General features: G+C 38.3%; 2 protein-coding genes across 4 annotated transcripts; one reads left to right on the forward strand and one right to left on the reverse strand.

Moving 5' to 3' along the window:
• Nucleotides 1-436: 436 nt before the first annotated feature.
• Nucleotides 437-17,694, reverse strand: med23 (mediator complex subunit 23). Of its 2 annotated transcripts, XM_067482240.1 has the most exons (31): nucleotides 17,519-17,694; nucleotides 16,781-16,812; nucleotides 16,497-16,584; nucleotides 16,281-16,405; nucleotides 16,048-16,159; nucleotides 14,941-15,039; nucleotides 14,227-14,328; nucleotides 14,039-14,108; nucleotides 13,604-13,716; nucleotides 13,425-13,520; nucleotides 12,424-12,441; nucleotides 8,235-8,441; nucleotides 7,764-7,907; nucleotides 7,480-7,625; nucleotides 7,122-7,367; nucleotides 6,888-7,030; nucleotides 6,410-6,584; nucleotides 5,935-6,098; nucleotides 5,634-5,758; nucleotides 5,322-5,527; nucleotides 4,847-5,027; nucleotides 4,237-4,407; nucleotides 3,899-4,115; nucleotides 3,654-3,763; nucleotides 3,420-3,546; nucleotides 2,688-2,853; nucleotides 2,435-2,507; nucleotides 2,129-2,343; nucleotides 1,923-2,043; nucleotides 1,674-1,805; nucleotides 437-985 (listed from the first exon to the last, which is right to left on the reverse strand). In XM_067482240.1, the coding sequence occupies exons 1-31, from the start codon at nucleotides 17,567-17,569 to the stop codon at nucleotides 782-784; spliced, it is 4,179 nt and encodes a 1,392-aa protein (XP_067338341.1). In that variant the 5' UTR covers nucleotides 17,570-17,694; the 3' UTR covers nucleotides 437-781. The 2 variants fall into 2 exon arrangements, with proteins under 2 accessions (XP_067338341.1, XP_067338342.1); XM_067482241.1 differs by lacking the exon at nucleotides 12,424-12,441.
• Nucleotides 17,695-18,734: 1,040 nt separating this feature from the next.
• On the forward strand, nucleotides 18,735-24,763 carry il20ra (interleukin 20 receptor, alpha). Of its 2 annotated transcripts, none has more exons than XM_067482803.1 (7): nucleotides 18,735-19,055; nucleotides 20,118-20,241; nucleotides 20,580-20,788; nucleotides 20,906-21,081; nucleotides 21,170-21,311; nucleotides 21,502-21,638; nucleotides 22,083-24,763. In XM_067482803.1, exons 1-7 carry the CDS (start codon nucleotides 19,007-19,009, stop codon nucleotides 23,274-23,276), a joined length of 2,031 nt encoding a protein of 676 aa, XP_067338904.1. In that variant the 5' UTR covers nucleotides 18,735-19,006; the 3' UTR covers nucleotides 23,277-24,763. The 2 variants fall into 2 exon arrangements, with proteins under 2 accessions (XP_067338904.1, XP_067338905.1); XM_067482804.1 differs by having other exon boundaries at nucleotides 20,118-20,201.
• Nucleotides 24,764-25,724: the final 961 nt, after the last annotated feature.

A 25,724-nucleotide genomic window follows, 5' to 3' on the forward strand; every position in this document is an offset into this window, starting at 1 on the left:
AAGTCTTATTTACCATTAGCTTCATTGCCAAATAGCAAAAATCCCAGATCCAAATCACTCACTGCCCAAAATTTGAGCCGTTCTTGGCTCAAACATAGGGTTTCCATCAATTTTAAAAGGTATCTGTGGATTTATTATAAAAATATCCCTGTGGCAGAAACGGGGGAAAACTAGAATGGGGCCAGTAGGGTCTTTAATGTCACTCCCTCTCTATGCTTTTAGAAATAGTTAGGACAGAGTGGAGGAATGACTAAAGGCAGCTGCACATGGTAAGGCTTTCTCTAAAACTGGGTCAACTAAGTCATGACCTGCCTAATTGTGTCAGATGATTTCCACAGACCGTGTGGTATTTAGAGTCAGCACAACAGAAAACGGATGTTATAAGATCACCAGCAACAAAAGAGCATTTTAAAAGACAATGCAAAAAAAAAACTAATGCAGAGAAGAAAAAAAAATGCACTTTGTAACGTACTTTTGCATCTGTGCTTACAACGACACACAAGCATTAGAAGGAAAAGCTGAAACCAAAATATCAATATTTTAATGGAGAATTATTAATGTACAATATAAAAATGACTACAAACAAAAATAAAAAAACACTCTGAAATGTGGTATCTAGGTGACCCAGCTAAACAAGAGCTGTTTAATAATTGTTGTATAGTTTGTTGATATGCTGCCTGTTCTGATAAATGCTGAGGTCCTTCAAGTTTATCAGTACCTCTTAATAATGTTTTAGAAACTCTTTTAGAGTCAGACGTGTGAACATCTGTCCTGATTGTGTTTACATAGGCGTGTGCGTGTGTTGTGTGGACGATGGCGATGCAGCGGCAGCGGATGATGGAAGGAGGGAAGGAGGTGGCTGAGGGGTGGAGGAGGAGACGGAACTGGAGGCAGAGGCGGCAACTGATGAAGTCTCTGTCTTGTGTGTGATAAAGCGTAGACGCAGCTTCATGGCAGGACGCAAAGTCATGATGATTTTCTCCACCTAGGGAAGACAAATACAGAGGGATGGATAATTTGATAAGACGTGGGAGAAAATATGTAAAGTTAGGAAAAAATAACAAATGCTACTTGGATTCAGAATTTTAAAGAGACAAACAGGTAATTCACTACAGAGGTACAATTACTAGTTCAACACATATCCCATTCATTTATGTAACTATTTTTACATAAAAGGAAAAAAATATTATTTGTTTTGGCATCATTGTGGTGCAGTGGTTAGAGCTGCTGCCTAGAATGTCAGCTAGAATATCACCGATTCAAATTCCCAGACGGCTACAGTCTGTGTGGAGATTGCATGCTCTTCCCCATGCTTCCATGGGTTTCCTCCCACAGTCCAAAGACATGCATCTTAGGTTAACTGGGGACTCTAAATTGCCCAGGGGCGTAAATCTGTCTGTGAATAGTTGTCTGTCTGTGTTGGCCCTGACCCTGTCCAGGGTGCATCCTGCCTTTCACCCAATAACAGCTGGGATAGGCTCCAGCCCGTAACCCTGAGCAGGATAAGCAATTACATATAATAGATGGATCATTTGTTTCTATTGTAATATTTTCATTACTGTCTAGTGTTCAGTTTAGAAATATGTATACCGAATAAAGCTATAATAAACCCTAAATGAATGCAACAAAACAGAGTATTGATGAGATTTTTTAACACGGAGACAATGGCCCACCTGCTCCTTCACACTGTCGCCAGTGTACATATATTTAATATGGTACAGAAAGTCACAAATTGGATCCATGTAGTTGAGATGTTGGCAGTGTTGGTCCACAGCCTGGAGCATCTCATAGAAGGCCACACCAATCTATCATATCCACAAACACACAGGGAAGATGGAAAATGATACCACAATTAAACACTGCTAGTCCTAACATTATTATTCATCTTCTCATCTTAGGTCTCTGTGGTCAAACTTGTGTACCTCCAACATGCATCGTGTCCTCTCCTGCTGGAAGCGCTGAAGGAATGGCCCCACCAGATGATACACATAGAGTAACTGGAACTCTGTCTGGACGATGGGTTTCAGTGTCTCTGACAGGAACCTTGACAGATACAAATTTATGATGACATGGTGATCATACATGGGCCATAAAAACATAGAGGAGTATGATAAGACTGAAGACTTACTTGGGAATCAGAGACAGCTGTCCAATGGATGAGTGATGCCAGACAGCATGTGCCAATGCAAGCACATAACTGCAGTTCATTTCGCTGTAACTCTGGTGGCAGGCTGTGAAGTCCAGCAAGGCAAAAGGATAACCTGCCCACTCTGTCTCTGATGTCAAGGCCGGAGAGCCAACCACAGACACAATGCGGTCATGGAGAACGATCCAGTACGGTTCCTGACGATAGAGCAAAGGTGGTCATGGTGAACAAATTGGAAATTTATCAGCAATTTATCAATAGTAAACATTTTGTGAATGTTTTACTTACAGGCAGTGCAGTGATCACAAGTCCAATAGCATTCATCCAAGCTGTGATGTTCTCTCTGGGAACCAGGGGTTGGCTAAAAGGTGAAAGGAAGAACGTGAACTGACAGTTTAAGGAATACTTAGGTAAGTGTGTACCTCACACAAACCACTAGAGGGCATATAATGGCAAAATAATATTAAATGATAGCAAAGATGAAGTTAGGGTCACTGTCACTACAACAACCAAAGGATGTCGTGTTGCTTGTCTTGTGTACCTCTTCAACACAACATTGAGAAGAGCGTTGCCAACATCTTTTCCTGGGACTGCCAGAGCCATCAGCTCAACACAGGTGACGTGTAGGGCATGAGCTGCAGGGTTGGGGAACTCGTTGAATCGCCAGTCACAGTTGGGGAAAGGACCAGGTGACTTTCCAGCCATGGGTGACAAAGAGTTAAGATGGTCTAATGTCACTGGAGTCAAAACAAAGGTCTAATAGTGACAGGAATGTTATGTGAGTACGTTTTCTGGGTGTTACACGATATGCCCATCCATCAATGAGCCTCGTAGATTAGATTTTAAAACACTTACTTTAACAAGCCCACAGGCAGATTATACCGATATTAAATTACCAGAAGACACAAGTACAATTACTGTCTCTCTGTAAAGCTAAGAGGCATTAAGGGAGATCTGCATAACCCCAGTTCCAAAAACTGCTGGAACACTATAAAATGCAAATGCAAATCCAAATCCAGCGTATATTGTTTAGCTTTAATGGGGCTTTTACAGAAGTGGTTACCCATGCCATGTGCATTAATGCACACCCACACTATCACAAATACGTGCTTTTAAACTGTGCACTGGGTGAAGCATCAGTAGTGAGGTATAGTGATGTATTATTCAGCTACCTCAAAAGCCCAAGATGTTAGCATTTGGCAGCAAAAGGGTAATGTTGTTTTAGGGAACAGGGATGGATCGATCTATTATTATTGAAATTAATGAAGGATATTGTCGACCAGACGTCCAATCAGCTTGCAGTAGTAGGTGTCATCAGGGATCCACACATTGTCCTCTCTAGGGTTCATGCCAAACTTTAGATAGGTTTCACTGAGGCACCAACCAGGGGTACGGTTGTCCTATATAAATCATATCAATCGTGAGATTGAACATGTATGGTTTTAATTAATAATACAACGTATATATTCTTCAATCACATAGCTGTATGTATGTTCTCTCTACATACCTTCAAAGAAGACATGATGGCATGGACCAGTTTTCTCTTCAGGTTTGTTCTGTCTCTCAGATGTCGTTCGTAGTAGTGAAGTGTGTTGTACAGGTAGGTGACTGGGCGATCTGCAGACAAACATTGACTACAGATCAGTGTACACAAACTGTGGTCAACACATTTTATTTATGTATTTATAGCTATTGTTCTTGTTTCAGTTTAAACCTAATAATTGTTTTTCATCCACAGACACGTTCAATCACCATGAAACTTATAAAGTCCTCCCAGATGATCCAAAAGTGTTTCCAATGACTTGGAGACAGGGATAAGCTCCAGGAAGCGGTGGATGACAATGTCAAAGACGGGCAGGAAGCGCAGGCACACATTGCCAAAGTAGATTGGCAGGTACTGAGGCTGGAGCTGCATGGGAGGGTTAACTTGGTCCGCAAGACCCTCAAAGTACAGCTTCTCTGGGTATTTCTAGTAAGAGAACAAATAGCTTGAGGGACATCACACATATCCTATGATTTTAATTTTCTTTATCTGACTTTTTCTTTCTGTAAACCTTTTTTGTCTAAAAGCTTGTTTCTCCAACACATACCTTGTGATAGCTCATGTGCTTATTGTGCCAGTCACTCTGCAGCCAGTGCTCGGGGGCGTTCTCTTTGACAAAATCATTTACTCTGTTCCTGAAGTCATTGGGCTTCAGCAGCAACAGCTGGATTATGAAGTAACAAACCTGAGCCTCGTTCCCTTCATGGCTACGCATAGCCTGCAGACAAAAGAGCACGATGACATATAATGCTTGTCATGTTAATTAGACATAAAGAGGTGTGTCTAATGTGCCAATATAAAATTGGGTTCAAAAGTTTGCATTCCCTTATTTTGAAATGGCAAAAAAAGGAAAACAAAGATTTTTTATTTAATGCACATTGAGCTATTACAACTTGTTTTTCATTAAAAATACATTTCTATTAAGTGTATAAATTGGTATTAATAATGCAAATTCAGGTGATATAAATGTTTTATCATCAGAGGTAACATAAATTATATGGAATGTATAAAAAAGCTGGAAGGAATATTTACTAGCTAAATCTGCAATAAATATTATTTTGATTAAAAAAACTATGTTTTCTCTTTCCCATTTCAAAAAAAGGGCATGCAAACTTCTGCAATCAACTGTATTTCTCTGTATGCTTTACTGCTCTCACCAGACACAGAATGAGTCTGTCCAGCGTGACTATGTTGTATTTCCAGACCATGTCATTAAGTATTTCAATGCACTTGTTGAGCTGCTGTCCGCCAGCTGAGGTCGAGAACTCGTAGACGAGAAAGTCTGCAAATGTGCGCACGTGAGCCACCAGTGCACGAGCCCCAATACGCTCCAAGACCCTGAAGGACACAAAGTCAGGCTGCAGTTAACTCACCATCCCACAAAAATATAGCATCTGTATTCTCCTGTTCAATAAAACAGCTGAAGGTGTCGAATCCCCCTTTGGTCAGCTAGTGTGACTTTACAGTGAAATGCCTCAACATCAATGCTAAGATCATTCACACATGCATATATATATTTATGATAAATATTAGCCCTCATTATTTTTACCGGTGTTCAATCCTGTGATAAAAACACTGCAGATGTGTAAATAATAAAAATTTTGTATATTCAATTTTAATATGACAGCCCACCTGAAACCAATCTGGTTTATGTGGTCTGTCTCCAGCAGCATCTTCCACAGCAGACAGAGGAACAGAGGAGGTGAGCCCTGCATGGAAAAGTGGGTGATGATGTCATTCTCATTGGCCATGGATTTCCACTTCCTGTACTCCTCTTCTACATTCTTCTTTAGGTTAAAACGGGACTCCTGGGGAACATTGTTCTGTTTGAAGAACGCCTGATTAAAAAAAGAGGGGTGGGAGTCATAAAGACGGGATTAGAGAGTCTGAAATGGGAAGGAAAGAACTTGACAGTGTTATTTGTGTCAAAATGACCACATGCACCTGTAGTGGAGCAGGAAAGCAGGATAGTGTGTGTGAAGCCCAGTTATGAGGTGTAAAGGTCATGATGGTCTGAAGAATGTCTTTACACCAAGTACCATGGATGGAGTCTGATCCTGTGAAAAAGTCTACATAAAGACAGATGAACAGTGGGTGACCATAACAACTTTAATTGGTATATTGAGTAAAATGTGGGAAACAGAGATATATGACATCAATTAGACATAAAAAAGCAAGTAAGAAAAAACAATTACAATTAAAGAAGAGAAAAACATAAAAAGACAACAGTTAAATTGATGGCTACCAGTGACGTGTGTGGCTCTCGCCAAGGTGAGGATCAGGGCCCGGTTAAGTTCCTCAGACTCAGCTGATAAAACCGTCTTTGGGTCATTGAGGAAGCGGGTAAACTGGGGCTGCACCTCTGAACTTCCCAACGCTGTAATTAGCCGCAGAGCTGTGCTTTCAACGCTGGGGATAGAAGCGCAGTCACAAAGACAGATGAGAGAAGAGGTGGCCACAATATAAACAGCATGGATTGTATGCACAGGCAAGAGCAAAGTGTTGATTCAAAGTGGAATTTTCTCAGGTGTAAAATTCTGGTATTGTCTGTTAATTCCTGTAACCACCAACGCCTCAGAAATAAGCTGCATAGCCTGCAGTGCTGGAGTCTTGTATTCTGTGAGGTTCGATTTGAGTTGTAGAAGTAATACATAAAAAGCAAAATTAGCAATACTTAGTTGGATTTGTTACAGTATATGTATATGTCAGTTTAAAATTACCAAAGATGCAGCTGATTCTGGTTGGTCTGGGGTACAGCAGCCAGGCTGTGCAGATGACTCAGTAGCTGGACTCTGTAGTGCGGCTGGATGTGGTGCATCCTGTAGCTGAACATTTCCAGCAATGTGTGAAGGATCCCCCACGCATGAGACTTAAACACATTGGGTAACAACTGGCCTGAACAGACAAACAGAGACATTAATCAGCATGTGTCTGCTGGCTCAACAGGAGACAATAATGTTATACACACAATGGTTCTTAGCATAAACACAACCCATTGGACATGCAATAACGACTAAGACAGAAAACACACTAGACACAAAACTGGGTTTGGTGACGCGTCATGTGCTAAACACAGCTATAGTCAAGGACAACTACTTTACTTTGAAAAACATAATCATCTGTTAATTAAATCAAGTAAAATATTACACTTTTGTGCATCTAACAGGAACTGTTTTTTAGTAAATAAAATGTACTCACTGATGAATCCTTTGATGCCCAGTGACTCAATCTCCATATAGACCAACAATCTACTGTATGTTTCCACCAGTGCAGGTGCCAGGGCAATACTGGACTTAGCATGGGCCAGCTTTATCACCCGTGTAGCGATGCTGTGGATCAAACTGGAGACAAGCAGATCAATAAATACAAGTAGAGAGAGGAAGACAGAAACAGTATTACAATTTTACCATGTTCATCTCCATTTTCCCATACCTCATTTTTGCATGTACTGTGAGTGAATCCAGCAGGTTCATTGGTAGTGGGGTGACAGACCCTGATGCCATACAGTTAGTGCCTGGCAAGTTGATCCTCATGGATCCATTGCCATAGATCGTCTCTACCAAGACACCCATAGGCAGGGTGAAGCATTCTGAGTTGGTGCTGTAGGCATTACACAGCAGGGCAATCTTATAGTCGGACATGCCCAGGGTCTTGTTTCGCAGCGACTGTTGGAGAAACCTTACAGAAAAGAGAATGGAGCAGCTAAGATGAGCTAATGCTTATGGTAGTGTTCAGTTTTTAGGCATTTATTGACTTAAAATTACTATATATATATTTTTAAGATACGCACTCATGGTGCAATTTGAGAGAGTGTGGGATGGGTATCTGTAGCTTGGAGTTGTCATTCTGAGCTTTACGGTTCAGGTGGATCCAGATGCAGGTCATGGCAAAAGAATGAGTTGACTGGGGCTTGTTAATGTCTGGAACTGGGATGCACTGAAGGCAGAGAAGGTGCAAATAAATACCATAGTATTACTTTCTCAATAAGAACAGTAACAACAGAATTTTCAGTTTTACGAACACTACTCCTGCACACATTTCTAGCACCACGGACAAAAGCAACATCAGACAAACCTCCTTTTCTGGATAAAGCAGGTCAAAGAGCTTCATGACAGGCAGGAAGTCCGCTAAGGCGTTCTTCTGAATGCTTCCTGATATGAACTGCAGCAGGACCCACATAAGGTGGTCTCTCCCTTTTATAAGACCTCTACCTGCAAGCTGCAAAAGAAAAGAAGTGAGTGATAAGACTAAAACAGGTTACAGTACATATGGTAGTAAACTTAATTTAATTAAAATATACTATTAATAAGACTTTTTCTACTTTTTTTCCCTAAATATTCTGTTTAATTTTTGCCCAAGGCTTAAATGTATTCGAGGTTAGTATGTATACTGTATGATTGGTTTAAACTTCATTCTTCAATGAAGGTTTAAAGACTATTGCACATTTACACTGAATGATGGAGCGTATACTGTATGTGGCTGCAACCCAGTCATTTAGCAAAAGGATCTTTAATCCTTACATGCTTCCTCTGTCTTCCCCCTCACCTTTTGGTGTAATGACAGCACCATGTGTGGGAAGCTTGCAAACTGAAACAGCACAAAGAAGATGAGCTGGGAGGAGAGGTGCTGCCACAGCAGTTGGCTGGTTCCTCCAATATCTGCATCAAAGTGCTCCTCAGTCTCAGAGCGCTCCATGGCATACACCACCAAGTCCACCAGCTGCTCCTCTAGCACCGGGCAACGCTGCTTATGCTGGCAGGGGGAGGAGGGTAGTGTTAAAGGATGAAGAAAACGGTGGGCAGGCGAGAGAGGACGTTAAACAAAGAATTGGAAAGAAAGAAATCGAAGTGCAGAAAGAGACAGAAAAAGAATGGTGGTGAAGAAAACGTGGAGTCAGAGGGAGAGAAGGGAAGAGGGAAGAAACACAGGCAGAGGGAGGGAGAAAATGACAGGAACACTGTCATCAATACACTTCACATATAAAATCTTACGTTAATAGATGCTACAGCAGTGGTTAGAAATTAAACAAACTAAACATTCTCTCATGTTGTTCCTTTATTAAATGAAGGTTTTACACCGAGTGAGTCAACCAATTACAAGTCTCATGTCTTTGTGGCTAGTTACAATTGAGATTTAGGTTTTGGGTGCCAATCAGTATCAGATTCACAAACAATGCGAGCCAAATTCAATCCAGCAAAGTAATGACAATTTAATATAATGTAAATAATTTAAAAAAAATACTACTCAAGGAAGCAAGCAGGGCACTACCTAACAGTACAAGTACCTTGGAGTGAAAGTTTTACCTATATGATGCCAATATAAAAAAATATTTGTATTATGAATTCACTGGATATAAATTCTTCAAGACACAAATGAGATTATTGAATCTGAAAATATACTGTACGATACTGGATAAGTATCGTATCTGTGTATGAGAGAGAATGGTGCTCAGCTCTACAAACACAGAGTGTCCCTGGCTACAGGTACAGAGCTCAGGAAAGGTGAAAGTTCCTACTTGAGTGGACAACATAATTTTTCATGAAATGGTCAGAAGAGCAATATTTTCAGCTCTGCCGCCTTGTTGACTTATTGCTCTTTGGTATGAAGGCATTAACATACATAAAGCTAAAGCTGTCTGTGTGGTACCTAATGCACTGACGTAATGTGCCTTATATTTAAATATAACAGGTTCAAGTGATTTCAATGTTAATTTTTTTTTCTTACTGAGTAATTTATATGTTTAAGGTTTGGGTCTGTTTACATGTGCTTAAGTAACCGGAGTAATCAGCTTTCTAGAGTAATGAGTAAACAAAACAACCTGTTTACTGCTTATTCCAAGTGTGTCTATAGAAATCATTGTATGTCAATCAGAAGGTTTGAATTTTCATTTTAGTTTTGATTTGATGCATTTATTGACTAAAATGTAACCCAACTAATAACTAAAGGAAAAAGCTATAGGATAGTAAGGAAAACCAATGATATAGTTAAAAGCTCAGAGACCATAGCAGCCCTTTGTTAGTGAGTCAATGATATTTATGCAAGCTGCTGAAATAAGATATGACAGTATATCTGTACATAAAAATGTAAATAAGTTAATTTGGAACAGTGTCGTGATTTCCATATGTAAAAGAGATTTATTTTATATTAAAGACAATAGGAGAAAGGAAACTGGGGAAAAGAAAGGAGAGAAATTCTGAAAAATGTCTGGAGAGGGAGACACAGAAAAGTTGGATAGTGATGGGAAGGCAGGTTAAAATAGATTAAGTGCACAACCAAGGCATGGTTGATGCCCAATAACAGTATACACCTGAGCTTCAGGCCATGTTGGGCTCTTCTGTGTGGTACATTGTGTGTGTATATGGCAACCAACTCTTAAATTCAACAGTGACTTCGCTAGTGACAAAGTAGGAGTGAGGATCTCTGCACTGTAGCACTTAAAAGTCCGTTTCACACAACAGGAACACACAGCATAACAAGAGATTGAACAGCACGGCACAGCACAGCACAGCACATTGCAGTACAATATGGCATTAAAACGGCATGGCACAGCTCTATACACCAAATCAAACATTGCAACATGTTCTTGCATGCAGGCTAACAGGTTTGGGATGGCAGGAAGGCAGAGTGCTTAAGTAGAAGAGGAGCTATGAGACTGACCGCCACTTCTCTTTCCCTGTCCCACAACCCACACACACGCACAAACGAGGGGGAAGGCAAGGGAGAGGCAGATCCACGCACACACCTTCTGTCTACAAACATCTCAGCCAAATAGCTTACCTACTATTGTTACATCTAAAATAGGTGTCTTACCAAAAGTACAACCATCCCCACCAATCACCATCACCTACCAACACGCCAAACGATGGCTGCTGGGCAGGGGAAGCCCCTGGTATGTCTTTTTAGGGGGCAATTCATCATCAGTTTGTTGTCAATCCCAGACACGTATGTGTGTATGTATCTCTGGTAGTGTCAAAATGAAATGTTTAATTTTAGCTTTTTCTACACAATTCATTGTTATAACTAGGAATATTAACAAGGTGGTGCCACATTAGACTGACGAAAACCAAGAGTTATTGTAAACTGGAGGCTGAGTACTTTTCAAAAAACCCAAACTACATATATCACAATTCACGGTTACTCATCTTTAACCAGAACATCACACAACACCAGTCAGAGTTCACTCACTCAGTCACACAGTCAATCTGAATCATTCCTCAACCGACCTGGGCATTACACTGACCAAACACTTACTAAATATAAAGATCACACTTTGCCATGTCTTCTGTTCTTAAAGCTTTTTGTGCACATGCAATTCATATGCAATGAAGTGGTTTCTAAGCGCAAATAGTTCACAAGTTAGTATTTTTTTTAAATATATATCATCTCATCTCGAACCCAGAGGGACAAAAGGGTTTGTTAAACAGTGGATTTATAGGAGCATCAATATTAAACATTTTGAATAAAGGACCAAATTGACTGGGTGGCATTAAACAAGCAGCATAAGAATAACACTTGCTTGTGTAGCACAGAAATGAAGCATCAAAACTTAGTTTAGATTAAGAGTAGAAGACATGACAAAATTATTTTAAAGACCCACCAACTCTGTTCCCTCAATTACCATTCAGTGTTATGTAAACCAATGTTTAATACTGACATTTTTCTTTATTGTATTTAGTGAATAATCTTGCTGCTACTGCAGTCTAGCTAGTGCACTCAACTTGTTTAATTAAATTTCATCCTTGGCACATTTAATTCATATAACTACATTATAATGTAGTATATGAGTATATAGTTGCCCACGTCAGGACCACGATTTAGTCAAAACCGTGTAGTTTTGCCCAGGTCAGCATAACAAAAAGCACCAAAATGAGGTCAGAAAAAGACGACCTCACTAACAGGCAAGGACTAGACTACATCCAGACATGCAGTGCAGCAGGACTTGAAGCGTCAACAGCAGGGTTTCAAGTCAGAAATACTTCTAAACATTAACTTGTTAGGTGCAAAAACTGAACTATGTATCATCAATACTACAGTTCAAAATTTACAGCTGGCTCAGTCTGTAAAGTAATTGTGATCAGAATCTGTTAGTAATCATTACAGGGTTTTGAAATGATTTCTTAAATGATAATAATGACAATGCATGATAATAAGACATTAGTCCATAGCAAGCCAAAAGCTAAGGTATTCAGACTCTGAATATGAGCTATATTAACACTAACAATTTCATGATGCAAAACATTGTATTATTCCACTGTGTTTCTTTTAAGCTAAAGATGCTAAAAATCAACGAAATCCATATTAATACTACTGTCTTTATTCTGCTATATTAAACACACAGATAAGAAAATGTGCAAATTAAACTGATGTTACTGAAAATGACAGGACACAAATTATTTGCACATCACCCTATTAAATGAACAAATTATTTATGGTTAATGATCCATAAGCAGTCTGCCTACCCACTGATCAACCTGCTTCTGTCTGGCTGGTTTTCAGTCTCTGTGCCTGCACAATATTAATTTAGCCATATCTGTCCCTCTGTCTACTAAGTAGAGAAAGCCCTGCTGAGACAATTTCAAGCTCTGTAGCCTTTTTATTTATTGCGTTTCAGGTTGTCTTTTTTTTTGTTTTTGCTTTCCCAATTACTAGAACATCAGCATGCCAAAAAAGATAAGCATCCAACGGGCTGGTTAGTTGCTAAGTCAGGTGACCAGGAAGAGGAACAATGACATACCTGGGCAATGTTCAGAGTCTAGAGAGCATATGGCAGAGGTATAGACAAACACAATACACAACCAGAGAACAAAAAGAGAAGAAAAAGAGAAAGAAAAAAGAAACATTGGAGGGAAAGGAGAAAGAGAGAAAAGAGTCGTGACTAAGGAGCTAGGTTGTTCACTGCCTGTTCAGCACAGTTAGCATCAACTCAGCCAGCTCAAACACACGAAAAGAATTCTGGCTTTTTACAATTATGGTTTATGTATGGTTAAAATGTCAAACTACATACAGCCAGCTTCAATTATTGCTTTGTGTTAGTTAAGTTAGTCTCTGATAAGCGTTTGTTAATGTGTCCAAACAATATGTCCATGGCTGTGCTTAGCGAGCTGGGCTGAGTTGAAACTGCATGAACCCAACAGGGCAAACTAACACCAGTGCCTCGTGGGTCAAGCTTACAGCATTGACTTGTTTTACATATAGTCTTATATAGCTTTGTTACTGATGAAACAGGGAGGAGGGGGCTTCAAAAAAAGAAAAAGGTGTAGAGAAGAGGAGAAACAAATTAAAAACATATATGAAGAAAAGAAGTAAAGATGAGCAGACATAGAAGGAGCAGAATAACAAAGATGATAAAGATATGAACAGAATGAGGTAGAACAATAGAACAGCATCCCCGGTCCTCAGGGACCCCTAACCTGTCTGATTTCCAACTATTCCTACCCAATTAGTGCCCTACCCACCCTCCTTAACCTAAAATGGTATCTTCCACTTTCTGATTGACTGAACACACATGATCAAGGCAATATGCAATGAGCAGTGCAGGGATAGTTGAAAAGCAAGCAGAGTAGTGGTCCCAGGGTTAAGAATCCCTGAGGTAGAAGATTAGGTCCAAAAATAAATAAATAAAAATAAATAAATTTGGAATGGCAAATAAAATCTAAAGAAAGGGGAGAGTAAAAAGGGAAAAGTAGCAAGAGTTGGGGGGCGAAGGAGCAAAAATAGAAACAGTGGTTGTTGTACCTGTTTGTTGAGTCCTAACATGTTACAGACCATCTCTCTTGAATACGGCTGCTCTAATACATATCGCAGCAAACCCGTCTGGGGCTCAAACAGGTCCTATATATGAAAAATACAGGCATTTTTAGTGCTTGTGTGAACCTTGCACATGTGAAAGTAGGGAGTTTGTGCGAATATATTACCTTGTCAAAAGGCAACATGCCTCTTAAAGGGAAGCGGAGAGTGGTGGGGTCTAATTTCCAGGAGTTGCAGATGGCCCCGCTGTTATTCACTACAGGTAATAGGCTGCATCGTCCTGCAGATGCACACATGAAATGACTAAACAGACATACAGCACCTGAGTTGCATCATGTCTTTTATTTAAAGTTATATTTATCGCGCACAATGTGCCAAACATTAATTCAGTAGAAAGCCTACATTTGACATTAGTGTACATTTGCTAGTTTAAAGTTCCTTCTCCGCTTTAGTTTTAAGTCTAATTTTTGGTTTAAAAAGGAATGGACCTCGTTACAGCTTTGGCAAGGTATATGGAAAAACAAAGAACTCATGACAACAACAAAAACTCTGAAACGTTTTTAATTAAAAAGATTGTTTTTGTGCATGCGTCTGTCTCTTACCACAAATAGAGTTGATTCTGGCTGTGGGTCTGAAACTATCCACAAAGTCTGATATCAAACTGCCTAGAAGCTGCAAATGAGAGAGAAGCACACAAACAGAAATTAATCAAAACACAAAAAGAGAAAAAGAGTGTAATGTACGCACTGACACAGCCACACAGACACACATACACAGAAGACACACATACCCAGTGTGACAACTGTCCCTCTGTATAAAGTTTTCTGATTTCTGTAACGGCAAAGTAAGCTGGCAGGAGACAGGCATTTCTGTCCAGGATATACTCCACCACCTGCAATGCAACCACACAAAAGTGCAATAAACATATTAAAGTGACAAACTTAGTTCTCAAGCGACCATGAAAGGGAAAAAATAAATAAATAAATATAAGAAAAGACATTGGTTTGTTTCCAATTATTGGATTTAATGCTGAATCAATAAATTGTGGTCAGATTCTGTATTTTAGTGTTAATGGTTCACATTTATGTTTTGTGAAAGTGAAAGTGTAAGTATCCATTGTGAACACTGTTGTATTCCTAAACTTGCAGACGTGCAAATATAGCAGAAAATATAACAGAAATGTGAGCCACATGCTAACAACAACAATAGACCAATGATGATGGGCAATATGCACATGCACACAGGCGAATGCTAGAAAGACACATAATGTCTGAACTAAACTTTCTGACAGTGGCTGCATTCTGTGTGCCGCCAGAGATTGGATGAATCAGATCTAGAACCACATATAAAAGTGGCCCAGATTTTTGATTACATTATAAAAAAAAAATCAAGTTTGTTTACACTGCCATTAAAATATCTGATCGGAATCCCCTGGGTGTAAAAAAAAAAAAATGGTTTTGACCACTTCTCCATGGAATGCGAACATAACCATAAAGAAAGGTACCTCTCTGGCAGCCAGGAGCTGTTGGACTATAGCTGAGCTGACAATGGTTGGAATGGTATGAATTTTATCCAGAACAGTTTTCAACAGATCCCGGACACCCTGGAACACAGAAAGAATAGAAAGAACAGAAAGAATAACATGCAGATTAAAAATTATATTTTTTGGGGGCCTAGATTCAGATCAGAATCATTTCATGTTCGGTATATGGAGTCAAATCTGCTACTTATTTAGGTACTTTGTATCTGACATACTTGTAACAGTTGTGTCTTTAAACTGTTCCACTATATTTTCAGGAGCTATTCAATTTAAATATTGCAGTTCCTGGTTCAAGTATAATATATTTATGAGATTAAATTGTTGACATGATACAAATGAAAGAATTACGGGGATAACGTGATGGAAGAAAATGACACAATGAGTTCCAAGACCTACAGTATCACTCAGTTCACACAAGGTTGTGCATCAGTGTTACAGAATGGCGATAATTTCCAGATGTTGCCTCTAATTGCATTCATGTCCTTGTTGCTAGTTGCACACACATCCTTGAAATGTTTTATGATTCACTCCCTTCACATGGTTTTGGCAGTTGTGTTAGTCCAAGCATAGCAACAGCAAAGTATCTACAACATCTTTTTAATGCTTATTATGGGAGAAGGCATATACAGTAATGAAAAGAAAATCTTGGCTCAGCGTGCAATCTTTTCGTCTTCACTTAGTGCTTCTCTCCTAATCTACCACCTGAGCGGTCTCTGTTGGAAACAAAACTGCTCCTGCCTCATCTAAAATCCATTTGAAACATTTGGTTGTCTACTGCACAAAATCAACACACTTTATTATGCTAGGTACACACACGCCACTAAACTAAACAAGTTGATATCAATATGTTCGTAATGCAAGTGTCATGTGATCTGTACACTATTTATTTATTCTGTGACACAAAATATGAAATCAGTTGGTGGTGAAATTCACACTACATCCAATGCTTATATTAATAAGGGCAATTTATTCAAGAACTCATTACTGAGTTTTTTGATGAATGTTTTCAGCTGTGTGTGTGTGTGTGTGTGTGTGTGTGTGTGTGTGTGTGTGTGTGTTTGTGTCAGAGACCTTGTAGTCCACCCCTCCAATGATCTTGCGAATCAGTTTGAAAGTTAATGCCCACAGCTGACTCCTGTCCCACTCCAAACTGTCTGAACTTATCAGGGCTACACATACCATCCTACAGATAAAAAAAAGAGATCCACAAGATAGATGACTAAGTTAGATGATCACAAATGACATGTCCAAACCGAAGTGTGCATGTGTCATCTCACAGCTTTATACAGTTAGTATGTTTGTACCTGGGTGGTAACAGACTGGTCTCCACAGCCACTGCTAGACAGTCATAGAGAAAGGAGATTCTTTTGGGACTGTGCTGGCTGTGTATAAACCGCACTATCCACTGCACACACTGTTCATGAGACTCCTACAGATGGAAAGAGAGACTGTTTTAAAATAATCAGTCAATGATTTATCATCATACTATGTAAGTAAGCACACGTCTGTCTCTATGAGACCTGTGGTAGAGTTCCCCAGTATTGTCTGAAAGCTCCAAGGCAACTGATCAGTTTAGTCCTCTCATCCTCAGGAGTGTCCATAAACATCCTAAAACATAACATAGGTGTTGCATTAGTTAAAATGTGGTGTCTGTGTCTAGATTTTAACATTTCATTAGCTGTTCTGCTAAGACATAAAATAGAGCTAACACACAAATGCTATGCCTTCTTCAACTTTGCCTGTTTCAACTAAATGGTAACAGCACATTATCAGGGGTGAGTCTGTGTGTTTATGGTCATCTTACCCAGCAAAGGCCTCTTCTATCATCTCAGTTTTCTGAGAGGAGGGGGAAAAAAAAGACAAATCATTATGTAGAGGGATATACAATGTATTATTCCCTTATGTCCCTTCTTTATCTTAATCTCTTTTTTGTGTGTGTCATTATAACCCCAATAATAATTTTCTGTTCAGTTGTCTGTGTACAAATCGAGGTCAAATGAGAGAATCTAATACAAAACATCTGATGTCTTTTCATGGTGTTTTGCTCAGGGGCACTTCAGCAGTCTGTTAGATTGAAGGTTTAAGTGCAAGGGTTTAATAAACTTGGTATTATACAGCCACGTTGCTTTACAGAAGTTAATAAAAGCTGCACACTTCATAAACTTCATTAAGTGTGTTATGTGAAATATAACTAATTGAGGGACATTGATAAGGTGTCGGCACATTTAAAAAGTTGATTTACGGCAATAACATAACATAATCGTTATTGAGGAACATAGGTATATAAATATTTATATATTTATAAATATATAAGTATAATCTTAGCTTATATTCCATATAAATGTATATAATCTTATCTTATATTTCAAGTAACTGTAGCGTTATGTATAAGAAAAAAACACTTGCTATATTATTGAAATTATTAATTTGCTAAACCAAATGAGGTTTCTAGTGGTTTGTGGTACGTTCATAGAAAAGGCTAACGTTGTCTGAAATGCTAAAACAATTTTCTTCAAAACCAGTTTATAAAGATGTAAATTACCACAACATCTTCGAAGATGCTCTGGAGCTGCGATTCCATAGACAGCGCCATGATTGCAGCAAAGAAGTAACACTTTCTAGTAAACCATCACAATTCATCCAGGTAACTCCTTATTACACTGAAAGCAAACAATACTATCTACAAGCTAAATGCTAAGAGACAGCGGAATCGTCCGTGAGGTGTGCAACGCTAAAAACTATCCGGAGACATATCGATGAAGCTAGCTGCACAGTTCCGCTTCTTCTTTAATTAAGAATTTAAGCAGTGCAATAATTATATAACATAATAAATATATATGTTGGACAATTTTAAAAATATGTACCAGTCTTGTTACAGTCAACATTTCCTTTTAAAACCTACGGTTAGAAATCTAACGTGTTTGCTAAAAGACGTGGACCCAATGACAGCGGTGGGACCTGTTGGTCAATAGATGTCACTGTAATGGACCTCGCAGTGTATTGGATATTGCTTTTTTAAAATGAAGTAAGTGGCAGTAAAATTATTCAAATTAATTCGTGTGGCAAAGCTAATATTCCCTTTAAAATGAGACTGGGCTAGTCATAGTGGAAATGGGCCCCTGATGCAAAAACAAATATGCACTGCTTCAGGTTTTACTCTGCACTTTTATCACGGTAATTCAATACTGATTGTTGGAACTGACCCAAGCCACCACAAGGCACTTTTGGTATTCTATCGGGTCTCATCTATCATCTATCACATTTGTGGAAACCTAAGTTTACCGCACTTCTTGCATAGTCTATTTAATGGATGGATACTTTTCGCTATATTTATTTTTAAATGTCACAAAAGAAGAAATGTCAGAAAAGAAAGACAAAGAAGAAAGAAGTCATCTTAAAACTATACATTAAGGAGGTTTTTTTTTTTTATTTGACTGTTTATTATGTATATAACGATCTGAATGTAGTCCATGTACAAAGACCATTTAAGTTAACCAAAGGTTGTGCACAAGTTTAATCAAAACACAGACCTACAACCACAGCCCATGTCTGCAGGCTATTGTTTTAAATGACATATAAATAACATAGTAATTCATTAATCCATGGTAACAATCCAGTAGCGTATGTAATATTTCTGTTTTTTCTTAAGAACCCAAAGGAGCTGATTACATCTTCTACTAATAGCATTCTCCTTCCTTAAACACACACACACACACACACGCACAGGCACAGGTGTAATTTGCAAAAACAAGTGAGGTCACATTCCTTCCTCATACACGGAAACCTTTCGCTGAGACTTTGACTTCCCTGTAAATCACTGAGGTTTTACTCGTAGGCGATCATTAATCCACCTTTTCCTTCTTCTTCCTTGTATGCGGATTTTTTAGAACCGTATGGAGTAACATCTGGCCACTGACAGGTGGATCGAAGGAGCAGGTGAGGGAGCCTGCAGGGCCGGTCGCCTGCCCGGTGAAAGAGCTGCTGCCGCGGCCCGACAATGTTGGTGTTTCGTGAGAAAAAATGACCAGAGATGTGGACCGTAGTCATTTTCCTGAACCTCGGTGTTCTGCACTGTACAGGTATGGCTATTGAGATAGTTGTTTTTCCTTAGCGAATCTTTTTTTTTCCTGTTGGTGATGTTTGGCCTGTTGCCATTACTACAACAAAGTATTAAGGAGGAATTAAGCATGTACTGGTCTGTTCTGTTTTTATTATAGACCAACTGTGTGTATGGGTAAGCTCATAAATTTAGAATACATGGAAGCCTGCGCACTCTTTATAATAAAGCATCAAGTGAATGTACCTCTGATTCATTAAACCATTGTTGATTTTAATCTCACTGTGGAGCAGATCTAATTTAACACTTTATTACATTTTGTGTAATTAGTTTTATACTTAGCCTATACAAATGTACTTATCTGCCATAACGTAAACTGTATAATCACAGCAAACTGCACTGATGCAAATGTGAACAAATTATATACAAACAACTAAACTAATGGCGTCTTCTAAACTTTAGTAGATTGGACACAGTTGTATACTAGTCATTTAAGTGTGTAATTACATTAGTATAAGTACACAAACTCAATCCTTAATTAAAAGTTCTTAGTACATGCACTGAAATCTACTTTAACTACAAGTAAAAGTAAAATTGTCAAAGATGTAAATTATGTTGAGAAAATCCAGTAGTTAAAAGGAAGTAATAAATGTCAAAGGTCTTTGTTTTCTAGCGATTAACAACAGCCAGTATAGGTGACAGTGATTTTAACCACTACAGTACTGAAAGCTTTACGTCTCTACGAATCTACTTCTGCAAAAAGGCCTAATTAGTAAAAATTTTATATTAAGAGTTGATTATATTTTATATGGTTAGCTATGTATGCAATAAATCCAGTAAAGCCATTAGTGTCAAAACACACAGGATTTGGCTGAAGCTTGACAAACAACATCCTGTAGTTTATACTGTTTGAAGCAATACGTAGTAAAAAAAAAAAAAAAAAAAGCCGTTCAGATGAGGAAATGGGTCAGCTCCAGAAGCACTGACTGCATATCTAGAAACTATTTGACTCTAACAAACATGAGCTCATATTAGATGTGTGTCTCTGTTATCTTAAACAGTCTCTTATTTTCTTTTTCCTCAGTCTCCTCCTCCCTTCCCAGTCCCATCGATGCTGTCTTTTCTTCAATGAACCTGAAGAATGTGCTGCATTGGTCACCGGGAGACGGTACACCAAATGACACACACTTTACAGTGCAATATGCCATGTAAGTAAGATTTAATAAAGCATAATTATGCAAACATAAGTTGTTGTGTGTAACGTTGTAAATAATGTTAGTTTTTTCTTTTGGGCGTCACACTGTACTATTCATACCTTGGACTTAGTTCAAGTTGAAGTTAATGTATATGTGCCTTTCTTTAGCAAGGATGCTGCTGAAGGAAAGGGTGGCAGAAGCCATAGAAAAGCGTAACCTGATCTAACTAGCCTGTGTAACCTGATGTTCCTGGCTTGTGGGAGAATTGAACAACCTGGTTTGTCTAAGCTTGTGCTAGGATTCAGAGCAGTCATCTTCTTATCTGTGTGGGTCTGATCTATCTTTCCTAGCTATGGAGACACTGTGGAGGGGATTAAAGGAAAACAAGTAAACTGGAGGGCAGTTTGGCTGTGTACCAGAATAGTGCAGACTTTTTGTGATCTGAGCAATGAGACATGGGATCAAGAACTGGGATACTATGCTAGAGTTCGAGCTGTGGGCAGGAAGGTTACTTCCAAATGGGCAGTGACACAGAGGAGATTTGATCCAAAGTCAGAAAGTAAGTGAAAGTGAATCTATCTCTAAAATTGTGAGCTGACATACAGTTAATTGGTAAGAAAATAAATAAATGTTTTAAATGTTTTGGTAACTCAGAATTCCCCTTTTGACCCTATAGCCACATTTGGTCCTCCACTAGTTTCTGTGGACATAACAGACAACACCGCCATCATCAGTGTGAAGGGACCTATGAGATATCAACCTGACAATCACACTCCAGTGGTTTCCATGGAAACATTCTACCCCCAGATGACCTACAACATCTCCATCTACAATACCCATCGTGGCATTGTGGTGAGTAATCTTGGCTTTTCCCTGCCTCAAAAGTTAACCTGTAATACTGAACCGGTTATGGACTAATCTGTTATTTGTATATTTGTAGCATCATTTCATGGAATCTAATTTGTATACATATTCCCTGATGGAGTACAACACAGAGTACTGCTTCTCTGCCAAAACAAAATTACCCATCATGCCCGTCCAATGCCACTCCTCAGAATGGTACTGCATAACCACACCTCAAGGTAAAATAACAATGTGTGACATAGAGCATATATATTTTTCCCCTTTGACAGAAAGAAATGTAACTCAGAATGATACTGAAGTAAAAGAGAGCTTGATATACTAGGGAATGTTTTTTCCTTTTCAAAACCTCAGTCTGTATGCGAGTAATTATGTAAGAATTTGTGTGACACAATTGTTGTTCCCCTCTAGACCCTGTGATTGGCCAGCTGCAGAGGATAGTTGTTTCTATTGTTGTTCCATCTATGTGTGTGGGTGCTCTTTTGGTGGTTTGCCACTTTCTCTCTAACTACTTGATGGGGAGAGGACAGAAAAGGCCGTATATACTGGTAATGCAAACACACCCTGACACTTAATTTCTATTCTATACATAAAACTTGTTTTTTTTGACACTTCACAATTAACTTTTCCAGCAACTATGTTAAATAGTTGAATGAAAATGTACCATATTATGTTGGTAAAGAGATAAAGTCTTTCCAGTTTGTTAATTGTGGGGGTGGGGGGGGTATAATGAAGGTTTAAATGAGGATGAAGATCAGTCCTCACATCACATACAATATCATATCATATCAATATAATATTTCTCAGGACAAGCTTTGTCAGGCTCACTAGTATCATCTTAATTTCAACTCCTACACAGCAAAATTGGCAGTTTTCAATGAACACTCTCAAATTGTGAATTTGTATGTGCATCTTAAACAAGCAAAGGCAGTTTCAACTATATTTAGTAGGATAATAATTAATTACCCAATTTTGTCTGTTTCAACCTCCAGAACCTTTTCCCTACTTTTTACCCTTCCCCTCTGCCAGTACCTGATGGTGAGAACATCACCCTCATCACTGTTGTTCAACCAGAAGCAAATGCTGCACACCACCATGTTCTGGGCAATATTTTACAATATGCTGATTCCCCACCAAGATACTCCCGTCAGAGACCTGGAACCCCCCTAGAGCACGACGATTCGGCAATTGACTATGGATCTGTTTGCGTAGCTCCTAAAAGCAATGTCGTCACAATAGAAGACACAGAGAAGAGGTATGACAGAAGAGAAGATGGAAATAATCCAACAGGGACATGCCAGAGATGTGCAGCAGAAGACAGTTATGAGAAGAAAGAGTTGAGAGTTAAAGACGGTCACTGTAGTAGATTTTATGCTCCTCAGGCAAAGCCTCGCCTTGCACTGAAGTCAACCCCCATATGTACCCAAACGCACATGCCGATAGATACACAGATGCATGCACAGACAGAAATGAGAACACACACACAAACCCATGCATGGTCTCAAACTCAGGTAGACAAAGAAAAGGAGGATAATAAGCTTCCAGGGTTATTTATAACCACAAAACCACAAACTGGATTCTTTCATATTCCTTTAAATCTACAAACCAATACAAAGGCAGCATTGAGGGGAGACATGGTGGGAGGAGTAAGAGTAACAGATGAAAAGTTGGATAGAGATGTAGAAGAAGGAAGCAAGAATGAGGAAGCACCCCTGCTCTCTGCTTACACCTCACAAAACATGATAGATATGCTTCCTTTCCAATCCGATCAACCAGATTTCTTGCCAGATGACTATGCTGTTCTTAGACTAGCTGCAGCACAAAGTGTAGAGCAAGATGATGATGATGACAACAATTATAAGGAAGAGGAGGAGAATGAGGAGGGAACCATTTTTATTAATTGGGATCTTGAAACTAGGAAACTATTACTGCCAGAGGTGTTCAAGAAGCAGGGAGTTGTGAAAAGGTTGATCCAAAAAGAGGCAGGGAGTGAGGACAGAATGGGAGAGGAAGATGAAGAAGTGAAGGACATGAAAGGCAAGCTGAGGCTGGAAAATGTAATTGTCAAACAACCGTCCGAAGAGGAACCAGAGACACTAAAAGAGATGGGAAAAGGTGGGGCAACAGAGAGTGAGGTAGATGATTTTGTGACTAAATGGAACTTGGTAATCCCAGTGGACCAGTAAAAAACCCCATAATTAGAAATTCTCTTTATCTACACTTAACAAATTTGAAATGATTATAAAGATGATTGTTTTATAAATAATCAATTTTATTTAAAATACACACAACAAATCTACAGAAATCTTAATAGTGCTGTGGTAGAGTTATTTTTGTAATTATTGCTGCTTTAGAATCCTTAATCCACAGTTTGCCCATTAACAAATTACACTAATGTTATCATTATATAATATGATATACATATATTTCTATGTATCAATTTTCCATTGTTGATCTTCTTCCTCCTTTTCTTCTTCCTATTATTAGCAGTATGATATAATATTCTATTCTGGACTGGATTTAGAGTAGAAAAAAATCCCATAAAGAAAATTTACTTTGGTGTTTTCTTTTACTTCTATTTTCTCAGTGACTGCAATTTACCGTAGTTATCCCTGTTTACGTTTCTCGTGGTGGTAGCTGTGGTTGCTTTCTGATTAGCAACACTCCGATTTTACTTTTTTATTTTACACATAAACGTTTATTTTTCCAAAACTTTGGGAAGGTTTATTACTTGAACTAAATGATAATGGAATGAATTCCTCATTTTATCAATTAGCATTTGCATTATCATTTACCCACCATCACTGAATACATTAATGAAGGAAATTAATTGTATGTGTTCATACAATTTAAAGGCATATTTAAGTACTTTAATCTTTTATTTAATATGAATAATGAAGCTGCCTGAAATACACTATTTGTCAGTGTTGTCTGGGTCTATGTACAGAAAAAGGGACAACCAATATTATTTTGCTACATCATTTTTTACTTTCTGCAGTGCAAAATTAACAATATCATCTCGTCATCTTCTTTTCTTGCTTTTCTATAGTTTTACTACTGTGTTTCGACATGTTCAGAAGCTGTTTAAGATATTTTTCAAACTTCTCCATTCTATTACCAAAAGCAAAAAAAAATAAAAAATAAAAATATGTAGTAATTACTGCACATTACTATTGTTATTTAGAAGAATGCAGACTAGATTATGTTACATTAGGATATGTAATGAATGAAGTCCTTTTGTTAATGTTTCGTGAACATTGTTCGTCTTTCTATGTTTCTCTGGTAGTTATCGTGAAGTGATATCTACACTCCAAATTATATGTGAAAGACATTATAAACATACATTATTATTTAACCACTTCAACCCAACTCAGCCAACTCTATCTAATTTGGGAATTTCTAGGAGTGAATTTCCTAGTAATCTTTTAATGCACAATGTAAAACTCGACTGCTACATTTTGTTGCAGATTCAAGTACTGTATGTAAACAACTCAGCTTATCTACAATGTGATGATATGTCTGATGCTGTGCATGAAGGTGTAACCATTTTATTAGCTGATTTTTATGTCATGGTTTTCTACGTTATAATAAATAGATTTTATAAACAGAAGTATTGTATATTCAAAATAAAATAATCAAAAAAAATATATTAATAAAAGTGAATCGTACTGTGCGTATTCTGTTCTGCAGTTTTTTGTTTTTTGTTTTTTTACTTTTGCCAGTACATTTGTCACCAGGTTTTAACTTGCTCTCAGGAATAATTTACAGCTTCAATTTATTCACAGGTTCAGGGAAATGCTTGCATGCAGTGACTGACCTTTGTACTTAGCATTTTATTTCTGAGATCTGCCTCTATTGTATAAAAAAAGACAGTAAATAAAGATTTCTAATTGCCAAATTATAATTGCCCACATTGGAATTGTTTGTAAAAGCAAAAGTAAAAGCACCATAAAATTCCATTATTTTTTTAACATTACAATTATTCCCTGCCTCTGTCTGCTGACATCATCATGGCGGAGGCAAGGAATAATTGTAATGTTAAAAAATAATGTTATTCCTAATTGCTTCCTTTTATGATATATTACTGATACCGAGATAAACATAATAACAACATAACAAATAATATTATAATTTATCAGGTTCATGACTTCTGAAGTTGTGCTAGTGTGACTGTGGGGGTCTGGGTCACCCACTCACTGGGACCATGTTTTCTGTCCTGACAATGTGAATTGTGCGAGCTCACATGGGCGTTTTCCTTTCTGATTCATGTTCAGTCAGCTCAGTTTGCCACAGGTGAATTCCAGACATGACTGCAATTGCAGCAAACCAGTTACACCTGACTACAATTCGGAGTGACAAAAGAAAAGGGTCAAATAAAAACAGGTGACGGGTGTTTTATACTTCCTCAAAGGAAACTGCTGCTTTACTTTTTGTCCTTTTGTCAGTTTGAGGCGAGGTTCCTGTGTAAATTACTGTGTACTACACCCAACACTACACAGTAATTTACACAGGAACCTCGCCTAATTATAATTAAATAATAGCTGTGAGTCTTGTAGGCAATGTAAAACCACCGCCACCTCTAGAATAGTTAAAGAATAGTCAAAGAAATATATCTAGAATAATCAAAGAAATAG

This window comes from Channa argus, chromosome 17 (genome assembly GCF_033026475.1).
Source record: "Channa argus isolate prfri chromosome 17, Channa argus male v1.0, whole genome shotgun sequence".
Lineage (NCBI taxonomy): Eukaryota > Metazoa > Chordata > Actinopteri > Anabantiformes > Channidae > Channa > Channa argus.

Excerpts from the sequence above, each read along its gene's own strand:
- med23 (XM_067482240.1), bottom strand. The coding sequence starts at position 17,569 with ATGGCGCTGTCTATGGAATCGCAGCTCCAGAGCATCTTCGAAGATGTT. Across the intron at positions 16,160-16,280 it reads ACCAGTCTGTTACCACCCAG|GATGGTATGTGTAGCCCTGA; the intron begins GTACAAACATAC and ends TTTTATCTGTAG. Across the intron at positions 5,028-5,321 it reads ATAAACCAGATTGGTTTCAG|GGTCTTGGAGCGTATTGGGG; the intron begins GTGGGCTGTCAT and ends TGTGTCCTTCAG.
- il20ra (XM_067482803.1), top strand. The coding sequence starts at position 19,007 with ATGTGGACCGTAGTCATTTTCCTGAACCTCGGTGTTCTGCACTGTACA. Across the intron at positions 19,056-20,117 it reads CGGTGTTCTGCACTGTACAG|TCTCCTCCTCCCTTCCCAGT; the intron begins GTATGGCTATTG and ends CTTTTTCCTCAG. Across the intron at positions 20,242-20,579 it reads TTTACAGTGCAATATGCCAT|CTATGGAGACACTGTGGAGG; the intron begins GTAAGTAAGATT and ends TATCTTTCCTAG.